We start from the raw sequence: 24,823 nt of genomic DNA on the forward strand, positions 1-24,823 counted from the left end.
CGTGTCAGAATATTTTAAAAAAACAAATTTTGCCCATAGGAATGCATTGCTAGATTCCTATTGGCTATTGCAATTTGCATTAGCCAATAGTAAACTAGCATTGCACCCGTCCTCTGCTGATGGACCTGGTGGGGAACTGCAAAAGAGGGCGGGAGAATTGCAGCAGAGGGCAGGTGCAATGCTAGTATACTATTGGCTATTGCAATAGCCAATAGGAATCTAACAATGCATTCCTATGGGCAAAAATGTGTTTTTGTTTTTTTTTTCTATTCTGACACGGCTCCGTGTCAGAATAAAGAAAAAAAAAGAAAAATCAGTGTTTCTCTCCTGGGCGGCCGGGAGCGGGAGACTCCCAGAGCGCCCGGGAGAGGTTTTTTTTCTTCTGCAGAACCGAGGGCCAATAGAAAACTATTGGGCGGAGCTGGCTGTCATTGCTAGCTCCGCACAATCGTTTTCTATTTATTTTTTGGGACTTTTTTAACTATTTTTCTGCTCGGTCCCTCTGAGGGACCGAGCAGAACAGCCGAGCCGAATGCCGCTCAGCGGCATTCGGCTATTCACTCACTGCTGTTCGGCATCTATAAGAATAGACCGAACAGCAGCAAGTAGGATGCAGGAGGTTCGGCTTAGCCGATCCAGATGTTGGATCGGCTGAGTCGAGCTCCTCCTGCACTTTGGGTCTGCCGAACATGCTGACCCGTAGCCACGTGAAGCCACCCGATGTACGGCTGACTTCAGCCGATATACGGCTGAAATCAGCCGTACCAGCCTGAAGGGAATAGCCGAACAGCTCACTTCAGGTCTGTCTTTCACTCGGCTGCCTACGGCAGCTTAGAGAATAGACCACTTACTGTTTCGCCAGTTTTCCCTTTTTTTGTAAAAACAAAAAAGAATTCATCATCAGGTACGTGTTTTTTATTTAAATGTGCCTTGTGCTCTTTTTTAGTATATGTTTTTAAACCACTAAAGGTATTACAGGATTTCAGAAACTGTTAACTAAATGTAGATTTAAATTACAAGGGAAATGTACCGCACAATTACATTTGATGTTATGCATCAGCTTAATTATTCTTCTGTACATGGAATGTTGTACTAATTCTCATATGAAGTTACATTATTCCAGAGCATTGATCAATATTTTATTAATCTGTACATGTGAAGTGAAGATTAACCTCCAATTATTGCAGCTCCAGTTAAAGCAGGTCTGAACACATTTTAATGTAAGATTCCAGTAAGCCTAAACATGCAGGCTTTAATTTCTTAATTTTGTCTAGGTTTTCATACTACAGACTGTAGATATGCATTTTCAACAATTAAATGAAAACTCTATTAATATTATTCACTAAATAAAGTAGCACCTACTCTCCATACTGATTGAATGAGGTTGTTAAGTTTCAGCTGCTGACCTCTGTTATTGAGTTTGGAGAGTTGTGAAAAATTAATGTCCTCATTGATGATAAATCTTTCCCTGTCTAAATGGATCCTCCTATTATGAATGTTATACTATCTCCCACAATATAATAAACGTATATGCATCAAAGTGTCTTCTAAATTATAGAAAACACACTTGAAAACTTGTAGGCTTTTCTACCTTTGTCACCACTGTTGCGATACTACTGCAGCAGGGGTTTCATGAAGATAACTCTTTTCAACAGAATGTGTATTAAGTGACCTATTTGACTTATTCTCGTCTACTGAAAAATGTAATTGTATCTATTTACATGCTGAGTTTATAGCTTGGACATTATTGTTAAAAAGCAAATATACAGTACATTCAACTGAATGCATAAAAGTAAATACTCAAAAAGTAGGATATTTCCCATCAGGAAAATATCCTACTTTTTGGGTATTTAGTTTAAAAAAATAAAAATAGGGCAAGAAAGCATTATTTATATCTAATTATTTGATATTAGCAGCCGTGTTGCACCGCATAAGCCATCAAAAGAAATAGAAGTTTGGATTCAGGGTTTGATTGATTCCATTTGTTGACTAAATAGATTGAGTTGCAAACTTTTGAAGCATGCTGGCCTTTCTTTAGGCAACATCAACATATTGGCCTGAAGAAGAGGCCAGCATGCTTTGAAGGTCTGTACTACAGTCTGTTTAATTAGGCAATATACTGTATTATCCAAAATCTTAACTTCTACGTGATATTGTGTAAAAACTATAATATACTCTAACATATTTGGTATACTTCTAAAAACCAATATAACATTACAAAGATATCTTCATTTGGCATTATATTTGAGTTGCTGTTGAGTAGGAATAGGTGAAGCAATTTAGGCAAAATTGATTTTGTTGAAAAATTAAGCAAATGTTTAGGTGCAGTTTGTTTAAAAAAAATATATATACTGTATATAATTTGGTGAAAATCTTTTTGGGTTGATTTGAAAGCCTGTCAGCAGGGCTGCCATCAGGGGGTATGGCCAATACCCCCCAGGGCTGCCATCAGGGGCCCAGGCAGCCTGGGGGGCCGACCCCCCCAGCCCACTGACGGCGGAGGAGGTGAAGGAGGCCGGGGCCCAGCAGCGCCGGTCCAGCAGGGGGAGAGGACTCGCCCCAGCAGTGTCGGTCTGGTGGCAGGAGACTCCAGGCCCCAGCAGCGGCAGGTAAGGAGCTGCGCGGGGTCTCAGGTGGAATCTGCGGGGCCTCAGGTGGGTCCTGAGTCCAGTGCGTTACTAAGTCCAGAGTCCAATTCATATACTGTTCTGCATTGCTGTATAATGTACTGCTGGGATTTGTAGTCCCCCAACAGCCAGATGCCATTCTGCATTAGAGTGTAATCTCCTCTGTACAGAAACTAATGTGACCGGCTCAGTGTTCTCTGTATAGCACTGCGGTATATGTCAGAGCTTAATAAATGTATAATAATAGTGTGTGACTGTGGGGGGACTACAAGTGCCAGAGTTCCATTGACAGCAAGGGGGGGGGGGCTAGCCATGTAGGCTGTATGGGGCCCCATGATTTCTAATGGCAGCCCTGCCTGTCGGGATCTCCACCTCAAAGTCAATCTCTAGCAATCAATCACTGAATGATCATACCCCTCCCTTTATAAGCCATGCTTTGTGCATTTGCTGAGTTTTATGTACTGGATGTTTCTGTGTTTGCTGATGATACTAATATTGGGAGGATAATAGACACGGACTTAGACATTATAACTTTAAAGGAGGACCTGGATAAAATAGTGGAGTGGGCAACTATATGGCAGATGAGGTTTAATGTTGAAAAATGTAAAGTAATGCATTTTGGGGGTAAAAACAGGCAAGAGGAATACATATTAATGGGTACTCCATTAGGGAAGTCAGAAATGGAAAAAGCTTTGGGGGTCATAGTAGACCACAAATTGAATAATAGCTTGCAATGCCAGGCAAACAAAGCAATCAGAATACTGTCTTGTAATAAAAAAGGGAATGTACTGTAGAGACAAAGCAATCATTTTGCCACTTTATAGATCACTGATTCGGCCTCATCAAGAGCGTCCTGAGGCTGGGTGTCAACCGGAGTGGTTTCCAGGTGACACCCCACCGTGAAGTCATCGCACATGCTCTGCGATCTTATGGGTATCTGCCGGTGGCCATCTTGGTGATGGACGCCGGTAGAGAAAAGAGGGGACAGTCACCCGGCGGGATAAGGTATGCCGCCGGGTCCCCTCCCCTTTCCCGAAACTGTCGGTCCATGACCGAGTGTCCGACTTTTTAGAGGTGGTGACACCCAAATGACTGTCAGTCATTTGGATGTCACCCCTCCAATTGTGTCACCCGGGGGCGGGCCGCACCCCCCTTGTGACACCACTGGGCCTCATCTCGAGTATGTGGGCCAGTTTTGGTCACCAATCCTCAGAAAAGATGTCCTGGAGCTGGAGAGAGTCCAAAAAATGGCAACCAAACTAATTAAGGGGCTGGAGGACCTAAGCTATGAGACAAGGTTATTAAATTTAAACTTGTTCACGCTAGAAGTGAGACGATTAAGAGGGGACATGATTTTGATGTACATGCTGTTTAGTAGTGATGGCAACATCAGCAATAAACTTTTTACAGTAAACTCCATAACAAGGACTAGAGGCCACCACTGAAAATTGGTTGAGAAAAGATTTAACCACAAAGGGCGTAGGGGATTTTTTTCAGTTAGAGCGGTTAAAGTCTGGAACTCGCTGTCATAAGCAGTGGTGTCAGCTGAGAGTATTGAATCATTCAAAAAGCATGTAGATACCTTCCTCAGAAACCATAACATACAGGCGTACAGGTACTCTTAAAAACAAGATCACACAGGGATCCATATACACACACACATGCACAATCACACACACACACACAAAGGTTGAACTTTATGGACCCATGTCTTTATTCAACCTCAAATACTATGTAACTATGTTACTTTGCTGAAGCTTGTATCAAGTTTTAGGGATTGAGTTTATATTTACTTTATTGCTTATTTAGAAAAAAAATGTAAGCCTAGCTGCGGCAGTGCAAGCTATCCATATTCTTCTTTGTTGCACTTTAAAGATTGTTTGTGCACTTTCATGTGTTTTGGGGATTCCAGCAATAATGATTTGTTGTGTATTTTTTTCAGTAATTCAGAATAATGAAGTAGAAATGCTTTTAAAAGTCTCGGATATAAAGCCATTACCAGTAACAGTTCTGCCAGAATGATGCTTATTTATGATTTAATTGGGTTCTGTATCACAGCAATATAAGAGGCTACTAGTAAGGATTGATAGGAGGTGTTGATGCTTTCTGAGTGTGGTTTGGCGAGAGCTGCTGTTGTTTTTCATTTTGCAATTTGCAGCAGTATTTGTGCCATGGGAAACGTTTCGCAGTAACTCTACGTGTTTTATTTTAACCAGCTATGAAAATGGCACTGAGCTATAAGACTGCTTTAAAAAATAAAAACCAACATCCTTCAGCCAGCAATGGTGCTACTCTGACGACCACCACTTCTAATAAAATTCAGGTCTAGACAAATCTCAGTTGTTAGGTAAATTATGCATCTAAAAACATTAGCTGGCATCTAATTATATAAACTGACTCTTTACGGCCCACATTTTGGGCCGTAAAGGAGCATCAACACACCGATAAGTCAACAATTCCACTCACTCTGCTCTCCCCTTCTGTCAGAATGTTCTTTGATGGCATAGGTGCCTGCAGCAGAGCCTAATTGATTCCTAGTGCTGCCCCTCTTCCAGTCTGTTGTACGGAGGATGGCAGGAGGTTAAAGGAGAACTATGAGGTGAGTGAAAATCACTCATCCTCATAGTTCGAGCCGATGTGTGACAATGAAACTGTCACACGTCGGCTCAATTGATCGGAAAGTCAGCGAACACATACCGTCGCTCACTCACTTCTTGATCATGTCCCTGCAGTGACTGTCAGTCATCTCCCCGCAGGGATTCCCCTCCGCTGTCCGATCCTCCAGCACTGACTGGAGGAACGGACGGGGAAGGTGCGGGTACAGCTGGCTCTGACTCCAGAAAGGCAGAGCCAGCTGTCACTAATGCAGCGGGTGTATCTTGACAGTAATGTCATGATCCGTCCCGGCTGCGGCGGTCTCAGTATACCGCGAGCTATAGCTCGCGACATACTGAGCTTTGGGTCAAGGGAGGACGCTATTATATGTCCTCCCGTGACCCTTAAGAGAACCTCGGGGAGAAACACTTACCCCATGGTTCTCTTTTAAGTTCAAAAGAGGCTGGTTTTGGGCAACATTGCAAGGTAAACATTGCATTGATCACTTAAAATATGTTCTAAGTATGCACAATGTTTCCCTTTAAAGCCACCTGTTAGACTATACATTGAACTACTAGCAACAGTTTGTTAACACCCCAAAAATGTTAATAATATTCCTAAGCACAGAGAAAACCTGAAAACTGTGCACTAAATATAAGTAATGTCATATTGTTAAGGAGGAATTTAGAGATAAGTTTACTGTCCTTTCATGTCCATCTGCAGGCAGGGTTCTCAGTATCTTAAGCAGGTAAAATTGATGTGTTTTCCATTCACAGTCTGCAGATTAAAGCCTAGGACATTGTCATTATAGGTTTCGTTTGCCAGGAAAATTGCATATTTCCATTACGAAGAACTGAATACACCTTAATGCTAAATCTGGCACTTTGGCAAGTTAGCTTGCCAAAATGAAGTGGTTAGAGTAATAGGATCCAGAAAGCATTCTAACAATGTAGTACTATGGGTTGCAGCCCCTAGCTGTCAATTAAAATGTTAGTATGTCATGTTTTCTTATTATCTGGTCAGAATTCTTATTATTTCCTATGTGTGTTGCATGAAACTTCATAACATTTCTGACAAATCAAATATTTTTTAGCACTGTCAGTGAAAAACGTAGTAACATTATATTTTCCCCATAACGTCAATCCACAAATTTGAATGTTTCTAAATTTGGCTTGTTTCCATGGAGATGTGCTTACAGGTGATCTCAGAATTATATACAATAAACAAGGGATGCACCGAAATGACATTTTTACACCGAAACTGAAATAAGAAAATGTGTCAGGCCGAAACCAAAACTTTAATGTTTTTTAAGCCTTTTCAAATGTTTTAAAATAATTTTTAAATTATATTATTTATATAATTGTTTTAACTTTACTGTTAGGGGCTTTTGGGAAATAACAGGCATCTAAACAGACCCCTGATATTTATATTTTGAAACAGAAAAAGTGATTGAGGACACAGAATCTTAATTCTAGAATAATCATTGTTTTCATATCAATGGTAAAATAAAGTTTTCAAATTTGTATCCCTGCATTTCATCCAAATGTATTTGCCAATGCATTTGCTACCTGTATTAATCAATGTGTAAAGGTAACTCCAGGCTATCGGAGCGTCTGGGTCCCATAGCAGTAGCATGGTTATAGCTGTAGTTATGTTATTTTTATCTGGTGTTACCACATAGCAACAAGAAAAAAATCAGTCACTAGATTCTTAAAGAACTTGTACAAATATAAAGAACAAAAGAATAAATACTATATACAAAATTGAAGCTCTCTTACTCACTAATGCTCACCCCACACCGCTTACACTCTGTGTAACGACAGCCCTAAAAAATAACAGGAGGAATCAGGGAAGGATGTAATGTTTCCTGTGTTCTTCTAAGCTCAGGGGTAGCCAAATTCAGTCATGCAGCTGTAATGACACTACAAAACACATTAGACATTGGAAGACTCTGAAAGTCATAGGCAGGACTTCCAGAGGCAGATGCATGATGGGAATTGTAGCTTTACCACAGCTGGAGGGCCAAAGTCTGGCTACCCTTTTTCTAGCTGGTAGGATAGATTCCAAGGACTCTGATGTGTTTGGTAAGAGTGTTTTTGCTCTTGCAATGTGTTTTTGCTAACCAAATCCTATCTTACACTGTCATTTTCAGATTATGCTAATGTATAAAGATGTACCATATTATATTATTCATTGTTGTTAAAATGTTCTGTATGTAGTCTACATTAACACATGCACAATTTGTATTTATTTATTTTTTATTTTGTATTGCAGTGTTTAGCTACTTAGAAAATGGTACAGAATCTTACAGTGAAGAACAGCAAGCGACGGGCATAAATTCAACGGTAACATTTAAAAAAATATTTAGTTATGTTTAAACTTTCTTTAAAAGTACTTGTAGCAGGACAATTGTGTAATAATGTAGAACACTGATTAGTAGAGGTGCACCGAAATGAAAATTTTAAAACCGAAATGAAAAAGAATGTCAGACTGAAAATGTTTTTTTTCTAACTTTTTCAAATTTTTTTAAAAAATTTATTTTTATTTATTTTTTATAAAGTTAAATTTTTTATATTTTATTTTAGTAGATCACTTCCCATTCATTCATAATTGAGGACATAGTAAACATGTCCTCAATTATGTATAAACACTCAGCGATTACCGATACTGATACTGATTGTACTCACGCTTCATCCTGACACGATGTCACAGGAAAGATGAGCAAGTATGTGCGGGAGGAGAGCTCAGTCTCCTGTGAGAGTGCTGGCTGTCTCCGCCCACACACCGCTCTGCCGATCTGTGACAGGAGGCTGAGCAGTGCGGGGAGGAGAGACGCCAGCCGCTATATTGGCAGAAAAATTGCACTTTCGGCATTTAGCCAAAAGTGCAATTTTCGGCCGATATGTTTCGGTGGCCGATATATCGGTACATGACATCCGTACTGATTAGTATTTATTTTGTACATCTATAACAATCCTGGGCTATTCAAACTAATCATTTGATGAAAAAACTTAGAGAGGTTACTTTCACTGGAAACCACATGTCAAGGCAATCATATGATCTGAACATGTAGGCAGCTCAATTTATATGCAAATCTAAACTTTTCCTTTTGTACTTCTCATCTACCTCCCAAGCTTCCATTATGTCATGGTCAGTAAGGCCATCACATTAACCCCTTGCTGCCAGAGAACTGCTTTTTAATGTTCCCCAGCACAATGCCCCATGCTGGAGATATGAAGGCTCCTGGAGCCCCCTAGTGCAAAGGGGCCTTGACAGCGGGAAGCATGGTCTCATTTTGAAGGGAATGTAACCAGCTCCTTGATATGTAAAGTAGCTCAAGGTGATTGGCTACGTTTCTAAGGGCTGATAGGGTGGTGCAAGACCTCCCACCACCAAGGCTTTGCTGAGGCGTACTCATCCATCCAGAGGATCATCGACAACAGTAGAAGTTGGATGTTCCTATGCATGGCAAGCATGGACACAGAATTAATTGTTTCTAGGGTCAGGGAGCTGCTGGAAAGAGGTCAGGCTGGCTGGCTGTTCCCCCTCCTCAATTTCAACAACCCCTCCACATCAGCACCTCTTTCTTCACAGCCCCCCCCTACCCCCTCACCCACCAATGCCTCACCCTCCTTCTGCCAGGCTTAGAAACCCCAGCCCTGTGCATCCTGTACCCAGGAATGCCACAGGTGCCCTTGTGCCCAGCGGTACTGGCGCTTATGACGCTGCCTCTCCCGCACCTCCCGTTTCTCCCAACGGATTCACAGTGAGCAAGGCCGCCGTCAGTGCAGCCTTTCGTCCCCAGCATGGCATTTATCACTACTTTTTGACAGCCAGCTGCATACTTTAAACAGCTGCTGGCCCTCAATCCTAGTTGTCATTGACAGCTCAGGTCGCCACTTTCAGAGTGCTTCCCAACTACATGATCACTATGTCTGCTATGACATTGATTATTGATCACAGGCAGCTGGAGACTTCAGTGAAAAAAAAGAAGCCTTGGGTCTGCAGATGAACACTGTCACTTAAGGTTGCAGTGGTATCTGCAGTACCATCAGTTTAATTGTAATTGTCCTTTATTAAAAAAAATGTAAAACAATAATACTGTATGTGAAAATAGTTTTGTTTACCTTTTTAAACATTTGTCAGCTTCTAATTAAAATAAAGAGCAGGAGGTTTAACAAAACATTGCAAAAATGGTTCAAGAATGGTTTGAGGAATACAGCGAGTTTGAGGTGTTGTGATGAAGCCTCCAAATTCTCCAGATCTCATTCCAATCGTGCATCTGTGGGATGTGCTGGAAAAACAAGTCCAATCCATGGAGGCCGGTGGATACTGGATACTTAAAGGATGCCAGATACCACAGCATACCTTCAGATGTCCAGGGCAGTCCATACTTCGATGGGTCAGGGCTGTTTTGGTGGCAAAAAGGGGAACCTACTACCCTTTTTTATTAGGCTGGTGGTCATAGTTTTATGGATTATCGGTGTATGTGACTCATAGTGGTGAAGATGATGTGTTAATCATTGGAAGAGTTGCTGACTTCTAAGCTGGCACTGATGCTGGCACTAAGCTGGCACTGGCACTGATGCTGCTGCTCACAGTTATACCCCTAACAGGACACTAAGGGGTCTATTCACAAAGCTGCCGAGGGCAGCCGAGTGAATGACCGATCAGAAGTGAAAAAAGCATTACATGTTTAGTGAATCCAGGTACCTATATGTCCTTTAGAGCTTAATATTTCCTCATCTTCTTTGTCTCTCTCTCTCTCTCTCTCTCTCTCTCTCTATCTCTCTCTCTCTGCATCTCCTTTTCTTTCACAAACATACAGTATCTAGACACCTACCTAATATGCAAATAAGGCATTCATTTCTGACAGTCATTAGGTTTTGGGCACAACCCATCATACAAAGTGGTATCCATATCCAAAGCTCTGCCAGCATAGCTACTGATAGTAGTATACCGCAATGCAACAGAAAAAAAACAGCAATAAACCAAAAGATAGTCATTATTAAGCATCCTTAAATTAAAACCTTATTACCTAAAGATAATGTAACTAACATAACTTTATAATCCCCTAAAATAAAAATGTTTTACAATTGCTTCAGAAGAAATTAATAAGATCAATATATAGGCACTATAACAAGCACTGTTTAAAGTATTTAAAGAGGAACTCCACGAAAAAAACCTTGCAGTCAGGCTAATCTTGCACTGCAAAGGTGTCTAGATTTAAAAAAAAAAGTTATACTCACCTGAACCTTGGATCCAGCCGGCTGTGACACCGCTCCCTTAAGCCTGTCTCCTCTTCCCCTGCAGCAATGGTATGCCTCTTGGTTTCCACCCATCCTATATAATAGATTTACATGTCATACAAATAACTGACAAAGTTAATAACTATAAATGTAACAATCTAAAAATGTGTGAAGCACAATAGAATAAACAACAATTCAAAACAACAAATAATAATAAGATATTATAAATGTGCGCTATTAGCTCAAAATAAGATACATAACAGTATTATTCTATAAAAATGCAAGCCTCTTTATATAGAGAAAGAAAGCTGTAAATATTGGTATAAGAGCTCAAATAAAGAAAAAGATGAAAAAAGACAGTGGAGGAAAAATATATTATTGAGGTTCCATAGAAATTCTTAGGTGTTTGGGTAGGGGTAGGAAGCCAAATGTTACTCTACGGTAGTGTTGCTATGGATACACCTTAACCTGCAAGATTGTTTTTTCTAAAAATAATTTCCATTTAACTGCTTCCAAAACTATTAACATTGTGTCAGGATGGCAATACCTAAAAGACTAAGTTGAATATATAAGTTGGCAGGCATGGAACATTAAAGTGTTGTCTGCGATGCAGTCACTTTCTGAGCGGGAAATCAAAGCATGATTAACTCTGACATGCTTTCAGTGACTTAGACACAAAAACATGGAAAACAGTCACTTTTAATTAAACACTGAATAGTTGTGATGAGTTTGGACATGGCATTTTCCAATACAATAAGAATGCAGACTCCTATATCAACATCACGTATTGCAACATGTTACTATTTGTACCAAATGTACTATTTATCTTTTGGAGCACACATTTCACAATAAACTGAAAACTAATTTGCACTGACATAGTGATGTTAAAGAAAATGTACTTGCCCAAAAATAGGTCATAGTATGGTATTGGTTTAAAAGGAGGCTAGGGGATGATATCTACCAAATAATTTGAAGAAACATGACAGGTATTTATTTGGACCACTACACATTAGACTTAAACATTTCACATCAATTTTCACATCAGGCAAAACTTGCCAAGGGTTTAAAATTTGTCAGAAACTTATAATGTTATTTTCATTAGTAATCACAATGACGGATTTAAAATAAAAAGAGAAAGAACTGGTTGTGTAAACAGTATACACATACATTGGGGTTGGTTTACTAAAGGAGTAAAGCATGTTCAGTTTGCTAGGGAATTTTCAGTTTATAATGGCATTTTAACTTAGCTTAGTGAATATGGTGAGAATTCACTTGCAAATAATATCCAATCATGTGCAAGAAAAAGGGAAAACACAGACAATTTGCTTGCACATTATTGGATGTTTGAAGTCAGTACATCTTCCCAACCAAGGGGGTCCCTATAACGAGGCAGCCTGTGGCCGTTGCCTCAGATGGCAGCTCTTTGGGTCACTGCCACCCCTTTTCTTTGTCAGAGCATCCTAGGTTGCTAAGAGCTGGCAGTAAGATGTGTAAGGCCACACTCTGGTTGGCACCCTGCTCAGCTCCCGCCAACCGTTGATGTCACTAGTTACTAGGAGCTGAACAAGACACTCTGGCTGGTGTCCAGCCCAGCTCTTGGCAACCATTGATGTCACTGGTTGGCAGGGGGTGACGGGACGCAACCAGTGACGTCAGTGAGCTGGGCATGATGCCGGCGAGAGCTTTTTTGATGCACCACAAAGACCCCAACACCCCACATAAACACCCCCCACCCCCCCAACAACCTCCCTGAACGTAAACACCAGCATGAACCTGCCTGTCCACCCAAACATGACCACCAGCACCAAGCCCCTGCACCGTGGAACATGACCACCAGCTGCAGCGATAATGCTAGGGACACCCCTGTTCCCAACATCCCTTGCAAAGTGAACATGTTTTACTCCTTTAGTAAATCAACTCCACAGTAGGCCCAAGTAAAAATAAAGCTGGATGGGATGTGTATTGCAAAAAAGAGAGGAAATCAGGCAACAGAATTAAAACAATGAGAAGTATGCAGTCATAATGCATAAACAGGAAAGTGAAAGTGGGTCAGGAATAAAAAAAGAAAATAGGAGAAAGGAGTGAGAATGTGTACAAAGGGAGAGAATGATTATTATACCCACTAAAGTATTATAAATTGACGTGGAGCAAGCATTAAAGGAGGCAGTTGATAGAAATTGAAATTGTTAAATTGTTCGATTGGAACCATAACAGTAACCTATCATTACAAAAACATGGGACTACTATTGCTGACAGCCTTATGAAAATGCTTGCTGACCACCTAATATGCTGACCCAATGACTTACATTCTTTGGATCACTGACCAAGAACAAGTATGTAAATGAGAAAAGTCATAGAAAAGTCTCTATTTGCATATTTGTCAGTTACTCAGAAGACTCAGAAGCAAAAGAGTCAGCTTTACTGTCAGCCAACCATCTTTGGAATGACAGTTCCCATGTTTCTCTCATAACAGAAGTCAAACATACAGTTCACATTTCCACAACTACAGCATTATAATGTTGCACAAGCTGGTATCCTTGGATCCTGGTAAATTATCTATCCCATGGGGAGCGTGGCCGAGCAGCGTGCATGGACGGTCGCTGATCACAGCAGCTTCAGTCCCATACACATCCTTACCTGATCCTGACGGTTCCCTCGGCGGGTAAGACCTACCGGCTTCTTCTGCTTTCTCTCCTCATCCTCCCGGCGGCGACCATGGTCAAAATTGGAGACCAGAAAGACGTCTCCGCGGCTGAGAAGCTGGCGCGATTCCAAAGGCCGCAAGATGGTGGCGGACACGCGGCCTCGGGCTACCTGTACCGGACGGATCCGGCCCCTTCATCCACAAGTAAGGGGGTTTCACAGGGGAGATCCACTCAGCCTGCAAAGCAGGGAATGAAAGGGAAATCTGCACAGCTTCCCTTGGATGCCTGCAAAAACGGCCATGCTACACAGCTTTCCCCCAGAGCCCCTGCTGTGAGGGGGGAGGGGCAGACTATGCCCGCAGAGTCACAATCTCCTGCTGAACCTACTCTTATGCAACTAATGGAGGCTATCCGTGATTGCAAAACCTCCCTAGCGTCACAGATTGAAGGGGTTCATGTAGATCTCTCCCTACTGAAGCATGATGTACAGGGCCGCATTACTACCCTGGAAGATAATATGGTTCCGTTGTCCACTGGATACCACTGGCCTGTAAGGCCAAGATGGATGATTTGGAGAGCCGCTCCAGGCGCAATAATCTCTGCTTTGTTGGATTCCCTGAGAGGTCAGAAGGCCCACACCCTGAGATTTTTCTCCAAGATTGGCTGAGGGAGATATTTGGAGATTTCACCCCCTCTTCTCCTGCCTTTATTGAACGGGCACATCGCACACCACCCTCGATGTCTCCTCCTGGGGCAACACCTAGGCCTCTTATTGCCAGGAACCTTAACTTCAGGCATAAGGTGGTGATTCTTTCGTGCATCTCGTCTTAAAGGGGAACTCTCCTATAATGGAAACCGTGTCTTAATTTTTCCGGATTTTTCTGCTGAATTACAGCGCCAACGATCCTCCTTCCTGGAGGTCAAGAAGCGGCTGCGCCAGGAAGGGGTCACTTACGCCATGATCTATCCTGCTAAGCTCAAGTTGATGAAGGATGGGAAAGTGCAGCTCTTTTCCTCACCTACTGAAGCCTCAGAGTGGTTGAATAACAAGGGTCTTCCTCAGCGGAGACGCCGCCGCAACAAAGACCACTAATCTACCTTTTGGAGTACTCCCTTCTTCTTTAGAACTATCTGATTGATCGTGGACATTGAATTGAGTACCATCTCTACAGATACACTGCTGCTTTCAGTGCCTTACACTTCCAGTCGTTTCATGATCCTGGTTGAGTTTTATACTTCTGGACACTAACTGCTCCCTTATTATACAACACTTCCCTTCTAATGGGAGGGACCGTCAAAGTAATATACCGCTGCAGCTTGGGACTCGGATATGCTCAGATCGGGTCCTGCTTGGAGTGGTTGCACCCCCTTCCCACTTGGCATTGTTCCTGCACTAGAGTGTTAAGGTTCATTAAGGAATCAGTGCTTGTTAAAGTTGGGTTAACAAGCGGGGTGGGATGGGAATGGTAGTTCATGGTCAGTTGACTGTTGTTTTTTACTGTTTATATACTTTACCTATCTGCAGATGACAATGGTTTACTAGATCTCACTCCTTGAATACTCACCTTCTAGCACCTTTGATACTTTGCTTGTCATCTGATGTCATATAAATTTATCTCGTGGAACGTTCGGGGTCTGAATACCAGCCTCAAGCGTTCCCTAGTGTTTGATTTCCTCTATAAATATAAGCCACATGTAGTATGCCTGCAAGAAACCCACCTGTTGGGCTCTAAGATTTTAGCTCTGAAAAAACACTGGGTAGCCAGATCCTTTAATGCTGTATACTCATCATATTCACTTGTCCATCTTACTGGCTAAATCACTTCGGGCGGACGTTCTTCAGGTAAAAACAGACCCTCTGGGTAGATTCATTATCATTTATCTGACTATAGACAGGGATCCCCTGACGCTGGCCCCTGGGGGTAGACCTTTTACACACCATCACTCACGCAGCCTTAGCCATGCCTCTTGCCCCCTTACTGATTATGGGTGACTTCAATTTGGCCCCTAATCCACTACTTGACCGCATTGGGGGCGGGGGACGCCCCAATACAAATTTCTCTGACTGGATCCAGGGATATGGGCTCCTAGATGTGTGGAAATGGCCAGACTTGAGTGCCTACTCATGCCACTCTGCTACTCATAGGACGCTCTCTAGGATTGACTTGGCCTTTGTAACCCCTGCTATTCTTCTGTGGCTTTCAGGAGGGAGATATCTCCCTAGAGGGATCTCGGACCATGCTCCCTTGTTAGTGGAGCTCAGTTGGGGGCATTTCTTCTCTACCAGAGTGTGGAGAATGAACTCCCACTGGCTCTCTGATCCCTCCGTGGCAACCGCTTGTTCACAGGCTATTAGCCACTACTGGAGTGACAATGCCCCTGTGACCTCCTCCTCCCTTAAATGGGAAGCCTGTAAGCCCACGCTCAGAGGGGCGTTCATGGCTGCCACCGGGTCGGTCGAAGACTTAAAGGGTAGGCTGCGCTGACCTTGGAGCGTGATATGAGAGAGGCTGAAGCCGCATAATGTGTTGGACCCCATTGCCTCAACTTATAGTGACTGGATGGAGCAGAAGCATAAATATGAATTGCTCCTCCTGGACAATACCAACAAGAAAATGTTACATACCCAGCAAGAGATATTTGAGTTTGGTAACAAGGCGGGCAGATTATTGGCATATTTCTTGAAGCCTGAATTTAACCCCATGTCCATTCCACGCATTGTTTCCTCTTCAGGGACTATTGTCACCACATCCCAAGAAATAATGGATGAGTTCCTGTCCTTTTATAGGGGCCTATACTCCTCCATGCCTATCCGCCCAGGCTAGTGGGGAATTGGATCAACCGCTCACTACAGATGAGATAGAGTTGGCAATTACCCAGTTCCCCACCAAGAAGACCCCAGGCCTTGATGGGTTCCCTGTAGAATGGTACGACTCCTATCGGGAGGAGTTGAGCCCACACCTATTGGCCGCTTATAATGAGGCATCCGATCTGGGTATACTCCCCCCATCTATGAGAGAAGCCCTTATAGTTCTTATTCTGAAACCGGGTAAAGATCAGACTAAATGTGATTCATATCGATCTATTTCCTTAATTAATGTTAACGCAAAGATATTGGCCAAAATTCTGGCAATACGCATTAATAAACATGTCCTGTCTGTCATTGGTAGCGACCAAGCAGGCTTTATGTCAGGCCACTCCACTAGAATGAACATCCGCAGACTTTTCACCAACCTTCAATACTCTCATCCCACGACTGAGGGTAGGGCTTTGATCTCACTTGATACCCAGAAAGCTTTTGACAGTGTTGGGTGGCCATACCTCTTAAAAGTCCTAAAAGCGTATGGGTTTGGCCCCCAAATGATCCGCTGGATTGAGATTCTATATAACACCCCTGTAGCCAGGCTGCGAGTCAACCGACAGGTGTCTGACCCGTTTAATATCTTCAGAGGGACTCGGCAAGGCTGCCCTCTCTCCCCTATCCTTTTTGCCCTGGTCATTGAGCCTCTGGCGATCAGGATAAGGGAATCTGACTCTCTGAGGGGCATACGGATACGTGACCTGGAGGAGCGAATCTCTCTATATGCAAATGATACGCTGATTTATCTATCTGACCCGAATGGCTCCCTATTTCATCTCCTCCAGCTATTGGACCTATTTGGAACCTTCTCGGGGTTTAAGGTAAACTGGGACAAATGTGTCCTATTTCCCCTAGATAATACTACACTGGCTAATATACACTCTATGTCCACGTTAAGAGTTCTTGATTAATTCAAATATCTGGGTATTAAGATTCAGTTACCTCTCTCCTCCTATATTGCTAATACCTTAACCCCGGTTATTGGCTCTCTTCATTTGAAAACCAAGCAATGGATGGATTTGCTACTGGATCTTATGGGAAGAGCCAATATCATTAAAATGAACTTCCTCCCCAAGCTGCTGTATGTACTAGCCAATGCTCCTTGTTATGTCCCAAAGAGCTATTTTTGAAAAATTGATTCTATTTGCATTGTGTTTCTGTGGGGGGGGCGCACTCCCCGGGTGGCCTTGGAGGTGCTGCAGCTTCCTCGCTCGATGGCAGGACTGGCCTTTACTAATTTTCACATGTACTATCTAGCGTCCCAACTAGTGGTGGTCCATGACTGGCTAGTCCCTCAGATGGGAAATGCCTGTACAGCTACTGAAGCCTCCATTCTAATCTCTTTTGAATGTCTCCATAATGTTCTGTACAGGGAGATTCATAACAAGCAACCCGGAACGGCCATGATTTCTGTGACTGTTCGTATCCTAAGATATGTCATTAACCAATTATCACTGTCCACATGGTCCCACTCTACCTACTCTCAGTTATGGAGTAATCCTACTCTCCCAGAGCTGCAGCGCCTACCATCAGCCGCCTTCTGGTCCTCGAAAGGGATTAAATCCATGTCTTACCTGTTTCAGGATGGGGTGATGCTTGATTTTCCACAACTCAGGGGGGAGTTGAAGCTCTCCTAATCTGATTTTGTGGCCTTCTTCCAGCTCCTCCATGCAGTCCGAACCCAATTTGGGTCGACCGCCTTTACACCGGCCCTGTCACCCATGGAGGGACTACTGCGAAGGGATGATTCCTCAAAACTGATTTCAACTTATTATATGGAACGTATGTCCTACAGGTCTGGTAGATTTGACGGCCGTAAGAGGAAGTGGTGGTCGCTTCTCCCAGACCTGGAGGAGGATGATTCGGGTGACTTTGAAGAGAGCTACATGTCCTCTGTGATAGCCTCTAAGGACAAACTGATACAGATGAATTTCTTCTATCAGGCCTACTACACTCCCACCCTTTTACATAGACTGGGCCTTCGCTTGACACCAGGCTGTTTTAAGAGATGTGGCCAGGAGGCTGACTTCCTCCATTGTTTTTGGTCCTGCCCTAGCATACGGGCCTTTTGGTCGGAGGTTACCTCCTTCATGGAGGGCAGTCTGCGTTTCCCTAATATCTGCAACCCGGCGTTCTGTCTCCTCGGTCTGTTTGGCGAATTGCCACTGGCCTCAAGTGCTCAGACACTACTACGCCTCCTTTTATTTTACGCTAGGAAGAACATTCTCATGGTCTGTGGTAGCCCGAAAGCTCCCTCCCTGGGTGATTGGAAGAGATTGGTCGATCAAGCATTGCCTCTTTACAAACTTACACATGAATAGCGGGGCAACCCGATGCGTTTTGCTCGCATTTCGGATCCGTGGCTGTCCTCCCCTAACACTACTGTAGATATGAGGTGAGGTCTAAAGACGTGACCACTTTTTAGGCTAATGGCCTCCTTGTCCTCCTGGATGTGTTTTATGCTATATTGATTAATGTATTGACTACTGCTGGATGTGTTCCAAATCCCACTTTATATTTGCTTGTGCTTGGAGGCGGGGCCCTGGGTGCTAGACTATGTAACCTTGTAAATTGTAAATTGTAAACCGTGAACTGTGAAATGGTTATCGCATTTTATCTTGGGTTATGTTGACCCGGTTGTTGAATGTGTTATCTGTATGATATAGGGGTATTTTGTATGTTTCTGTGACACGGGAAAAACTAAAAATGACTCAATAAAAAGTATCTTTAAAAAACAAAATGATCTATCCCATAGATATATTAAAGGTCTTAACCTCCCTGGCGGTCTGATTATGCAGGATTTTAGCATGCCAAAGCGGTACATTGTTTTTCATGGCAATTTGTTGTTTTATATTGTAGGCCTATAATTCTTAATAAATCTTAGGAATAACTCACCTAAATCTGTCCAAACAAGAGTCCAGTAGACATCCCGGGTATGATAAAGTTTGAAACACAAAATCATAATATAATAAATAATTATCAGAAATTATAATATAATAATTTAAAAAATGTTCCAGTAAATGGGAATTCTGGGGGTGCTGCCTGATCCGTACCACAGTAAATAGAGTACCAAGTTCGCACATCACTGAGCTCGGTCACAGAATCGTCGCTGTCGTCACTTTCAGTGGTAATAATGGGGATAGACCATCCTAGTCAGTTTATTGTGACCCTAAACGCAGGAGTTAAATCGTAAAAATGCATTCAAGTACCCTAACTAGTAACATAAACGTAGCTTATTTGTGTATCACTCAGCTGTAGAGCCTCAAATTATCTCTCAATTCATGCTGACACTGTCCTTCCTTCTGGAGAGTGGATACTTTTGTTCCCCATGATCCCTGAGTGTGTTGTAAAGTAGCCACAGCTCCAAGCTCACTGCCGTGATGGACCACAATCTCACCTGTAGTTTACTCATTTGTATTGAGATTGTAGTTCATCATAGTTCAACACAAATAAGCTACAATTGTGTTAATAGTTAAGGTACTTGAATGTATTTTTAAGATTTTACTCCTGTGTTTAGTGTCACTTTAGGTAAGGACATGGTAACTGGTACAGATTATAATCTTCAATACATTTTCTAAAACCCTTGCAGCAGAGTCGGCTCTAGAGTTTGCGAGGCCTTAGACGATACTTAAACATGAGGCAATATAAAATTGTATATATTAAGACAAGCCTTTACCAAGGCTCTGTGGGGGTCTCACCACAGTCACCAGGGCTCTGTGGGGGTCTCACCTCGGTCTCCAGGGCTCTGTGGGAGTCTCACCACTGTCCCCAAGGCTCTGTGGGAGTCTCACCACTGTCCCCAAGGCTCTGTGTGGTCTCACCAGGGCTATGTGGGGTCTCACCGGGGCTATGTTGGGTTAACGAGGGCTATGTGGGTTCTAACCAGCCTGTTAGACCCCACAGAGCCCTAGTGAAACCAAACAGAGCCCTGGTTAGACTCCACAGAGCCCTGCGTAAACCAGGGTTCAGTAGGGTCTCACTAGGGCTCTGTAGGGTCCCACCACGGCTATATGGGATATCACCAGGGCTATGTGGGCTCTCACCAGGGCTCTGTGGGGTCTCACCGGGGCTCTGTAGGGTTTAACCAGGGCTATGTGGGGTCCAGCCAGCCTGGTTAGATCCCACAGAGCCCTGGAGAGACCCCAAAGAGCCTTGGTAAGACCCCACAGAGTCCTGATTAAACCAGGGCTCTGTTGAGTCTCTCCAGGGCTGTGTAGGGTCTAACCAGGGCTTTTTTGGGTTTAAACCGGAGCTCTATAGGGGTCTCACCAGGGCTCTGTGGGGTCTTACCAGGGCTGTGCAGGCCTCCTCTCACCAGAACTGTGCGGGCCGGGTCCGACCAGGGCTGTGCAGGCTGCATCTCACTGGCGGGGGCGGGCAGGACCAGGTGCCGACAACTCAAGCTGCCTCCGAAGTTAAACTCCACCTTCCCAGGTTGAGATCCTCATGCGATGGATGGGAGGGGTGACGTCTCTCCTCATTGGCTGGTGGTCAGACCTCCAGAAGGCAACGTGGATGGACAGAGGAAATGGATGAGCTCTCAGTTTGACAGCGACAGGGCTGAGGGATCATAACCTTGCCTGGCTGGGCCTGCGAGGCAATGCGCCTGAGTGCGGCCTCGAGGCCCTAGGGAGCCCAAGGCCTTGGGCGACTGCCTAATTTGCCTAATTAAAGATCCGCCTCTGCCTTACAGTGTAAACAGTTAAATTAAAAGAGGTTGTTTCTCTCCTTACCATGCCTTGTTCCATTCTGTATCTCAATGTGGCGGTAGCCATCTTAGTAGAGACGCAGTCACAGATTCATTCAACAAAGGTAGTGGTGTAGGGTGGGTTATACTATATACCTAGAACAGGATGGATGATGTAGAGCAAGGGATCTTGGCACTTTGTAAAGCTTCTACTCCAGCATGCCCACAGAAAAACAAAGAGCAGCACAGTAGTTACATTATAAATAATGAGTGTGCAGCGCTAGGGATCGGTAGCAGGTTAAATGAGCCTACTCTCAGGTGATATCAGGGTACTTCTAATTAATGTGCATAATTAATTAATTAATCAATCTCTCATTAGTGATTTGGTGCCAATGTATGTAACCTGTGAAAAAGAGTGTGAGTCACTACCTCAGTAGTAACTATTTAATACTGATTATAAAAGTGCAATACATGCAAAAGTGCTAGCGTGCAATATAAATGATCATATAAATTATGGATGCACTGATACCGGTATTTTGGTACCAAGTGCGAGTACCGATGATTTTTTTTCGGTACTCGCCGATACCAATTACACAGAGTGACGGAAGTCCCATTCAGGAAGCCGGGTGGCGTGTAATGACTCGCCACCTGGCTTCCTGATTAGCCGGGAAGCCGGGCAGCGTGTAAAGAGTCGCCACCCGGCTTCCCGATTAACAAAAAAGTCCCCTCTTACCTTAGTATGTGCAGCCTGTCATCCCCCGGGGCCTCTCCAGCGGCCTTCGTCCGGTACCCACCCGGAGCCGTCCAATCAGGAAGCCGGACGCTGTGTAATGACGCAACGCCCTGCTTTCTGATTGGCTGGGAGGCCGGCTCCATGCTCTCTTGTCATGAGCTGACGAGGGAGCATGAAGCCAGCTTCCCGGCCAATCAGAAAGCAGGGCGTCGCGTCATTAGACGGCGCCCGGCTTCCTGATTGGACGGATCGGGCTGGGTACCGGACGAAGGCCGCATTCTCGCTGGAGAGGCCCCGGGGGATGACAGGCTACACATACTAAGGTAAGGTAACCTTACCTCACGAGGCCAGCTTCCGGTCAATCGCGAAACCGGGCAGCGTGTAATGATGCGCTGCCCGGCTTCCTGATACCGGAAGTACTCGTGCTAGGCATTGGAGCATTTGGGCGAGTACGAGTACTTGCCCACATACTCGGAATCGGCACCGATATCGATACTAGTATCGGTATCGGTGCATCCCTAATATAAATGAATTGATGATAGTGTAAACAAATATATAAAAAATTGCAAATTAATATATAATCCTGAAATCTTGATACACTATAGACATGCAATAAAAAGATATTTTTCCATAGGAAATTGGATCATAATCAAAGTGATAAATAAATGCTGTTTAGTGAAATAATACTATTATTAAATCCAACATGTGCAAAAAAGTCCAAAAGTGCTCGAAAATCTTTTCCCACACCGTGTATTTGTGTCCACGTCAGCCGCTCCTTTGGGGTGCACACTCACCGCACTATTATTGTATGTTAACAATAAGAAGTTGATCGGTAGACACAAAATCCTAGCATCTGTCCCAGCGGTGTGCCATAAGCCAGTGAATAGCCAAAATTACAAAAAAGAAACTCCTCATGGTGTAGTAAATAAAACCATTTATTAAAAAACAAGTAGAACTCACATTTAAAATCGAAAAAAACGGCCGGTCAAACTCAGCATCCAGATAGCCTTTACTTCCGTATTGTGTGCGGTATCGAGTAGGATAGGCCTGCCCCGCCGCGTTTCGTCATACATGGCGTCTTCGGGGGGACTTTTTTCGATTTTAAATGTGAGTTCTACTTGTTTTTTGTCTGGGGGATTTGGTCTTCCCAACGGAGATCACCATGGAGGTATGCTGCTAGACTCACACCACCAGGGAGATTCAATAGGATCACATTACCACCCAGCCGGGCCTTCTCCTAACATACCCCATCTTTGATAAGCATCTCAGTGGAGTTGGCTGGACGACTTTGATGTCATCTTTCCTTGTGTAGCCTTGAGGTCAATGTAGATCCATCAGAGGTACAGTAAGTAGTAATTGAAGTAAGATGAGCAGGGGGAGATGAGTACGGATCCCCAGCAGGAGAGATGTCAGCCATGCTCCTGAGATCCTCTAGATTCTTAGTACCTTCAGCAGCCATCTATCTTCCTGGTTCTCTACCTCTGGCAACAGCACAGGCCCTCATCTATAATTGAGGCCCAGGGAAACACTTCCCACACTCCAGCCTCTGCCCACCCTTAGGCAATGGTAATTCCCTCCAGTATATGTACCCTATCCCAGCATCCACTACTGGTTGAGAAAAAAACAGTGATTGGCTGCTATACTGTACATACACGTACAGTGTCCCTCATTGGCTGTCCCACGGTACAGCAGAATCACACTCCACCCAGGGGGGGTACAGACAATGCCACAAAAGGTGATGGGGGTTACACTAGCAACCAATGAAATCAGGTACCCACCACCTTTGCAGTCATTAGTTGCTAGGACCACCTGTGGTCCTAGCAACAAGTGACATCAAATGTGTTCCCCAGCTTTAGATTTACTGGAGGACAGAAGAGTATCTTCCTCAATCCTCTCCTGCAGCCTACTCTACCTCCTAGCGCCAAACGCTGGCCTACTAATATGGTAGTAAACTAAGGTATGGGAATAGGGAAAATAATATAAATGGACACACTAAAGGGGACACACAATGTAAGGGGGCAATCTAATGGGGACAATATCAAGACTATATAATTTACTTCTTTTTATAAAGCAATAAAATTAATATTAAGTGGAATTGAGTTCAACCTATTGGTTCGGCCCTCCACAACAGTTCCAGTTTCTCATTTGATCCCTTGAAAAAATGAATTGCCCACCCCTGTTCTAGTGTCTATAAACACTAGCTTAGCTGTGCCATGCCTTAAATAAAATTGAGTTTTCTTTACAGTTTGTGTGTCTATCATAGGCCTGTTGCATTTTAACATGCGCTTTCCACATAGAAATTAACCCACATCAAAAGCTTATGGCTATAGTTAAAGACGATTGAAAAAAAAACTTGTAAAAGGAATGAGGAAACTACAGTCTGTCTCCACAAATCTCAGGTACCAGCATACAAGTTTTTTTTAAACTGGTATTAGGACTGCAGTTTCCAATGGTAAATACTCATTAATACCCTGACTTTTTCATAAGACAGCATAGCATACTTTTTTCTTTTAACTTGCCTGGTGCGCATTTCATAAATTTGCGAGTCAGTCACATCCTTATTTAAAAAAAAAAAAATTCTGTGCAGATTCAGAACTGCACCTCAAGGAAACAGGAGCCATAACAGCAACTTTAATTGGATGTTTAATGCACACGGTAACCTAAGACAGCATGAATCATTAGTGTACAATCAGCATCAGCTAGATAGATTCATGGATTGCGATTGTGCGTGTCCGCTCACATAGGTGGACATGCAATCTAATTGTACCTTTTACCCTACTCATGTTTATTTTAGTTAACAATCCAACCCCAGAGTTTTAAAAGATTAACATGTTCAGAAAACCTTTATTTCCATTAATATTCAGTCTAAAAACAGTATAACAAGGTTTTAGTAAGCTGTTAACTTAAAGAACGAATCGATTTACATCTAGAAAACATGTCAGAGCTGATGGATTAAAATGCTTTCCACATTTTATTAGCAAGTTACTGCTCTTAAGCTGTGAAGTGTCAACTCCTCCAGAAATTACAGTATCATCTCATCATATTCCTGAACCTACTCATCTACAGAATAGTTTAAATGGCACGTGGCAGTGCCTTGCTGAGATGTAATACAAATGTTTTTTAGAATACATTTGTGATTACAATGATTACTACATTCTATTAAATACAATATTTAATTTGTGTTTCCATAGTATTTTATGTATTATTTTACTTGACTTCCCATCTCTGTACAATCTATGGTATGTATGCTTTAATTCAACATATTTTAAATATAGCACTAAATACAACTGTGTAGGTTCCTAAGTTACATTTTTGCTGCTTGTACAAAATTGAACATTTTCTGGTAATTTGCTTTTACTAAGTTCTTTTGTTCTGATAAAGTTACTATGTGTATGTATGTATGTATGTATATATATATCTATATATA

The 24,823-nt window shown here is 43.0% G+C and overlaps 1 protein-coding gene across 1 annotated transcript in view; it reads left to right on the forward strand.

Annotated features, from left to right (window-relative positions):
• STAC (SH3 and cysteine rich domain) overlaps window positions 1-24,823 on the forward strand; it is a 187,153-nt gene that overhangs the window by 144,511 nt on the left and 17,819 nt on the right. Inside the window, exon 7 of the mRNA XM_018557802.1 lies at window positions 7,497-7,567. Within this exon, the coding sequence (XP_018413304.1) occupies window positions 7,497-7,567 (71 nt within the window). The remainder of the gene's footprint in view (window positions 1-7,496; window positions 7,568-24,823) is intronic.

The sequence above is a fragment of the Nanorana parkeri genome, unplaced genomic scaffold (genome assembly GCF_000935625.1).
Source record: "Nanorana parkeri isolate BGI_ZX_2015 unplaced genomic scaffold, ASM93562v1 scaffold304, whole genome shotgun sequence".
Taxonomy (NCBI): domain Eukaryota; kingdom Metazoa; phylum Chordata; class Amphibia; order Anura; family Dicroglossidae; genus Nanorana; species Nanorana parkeri.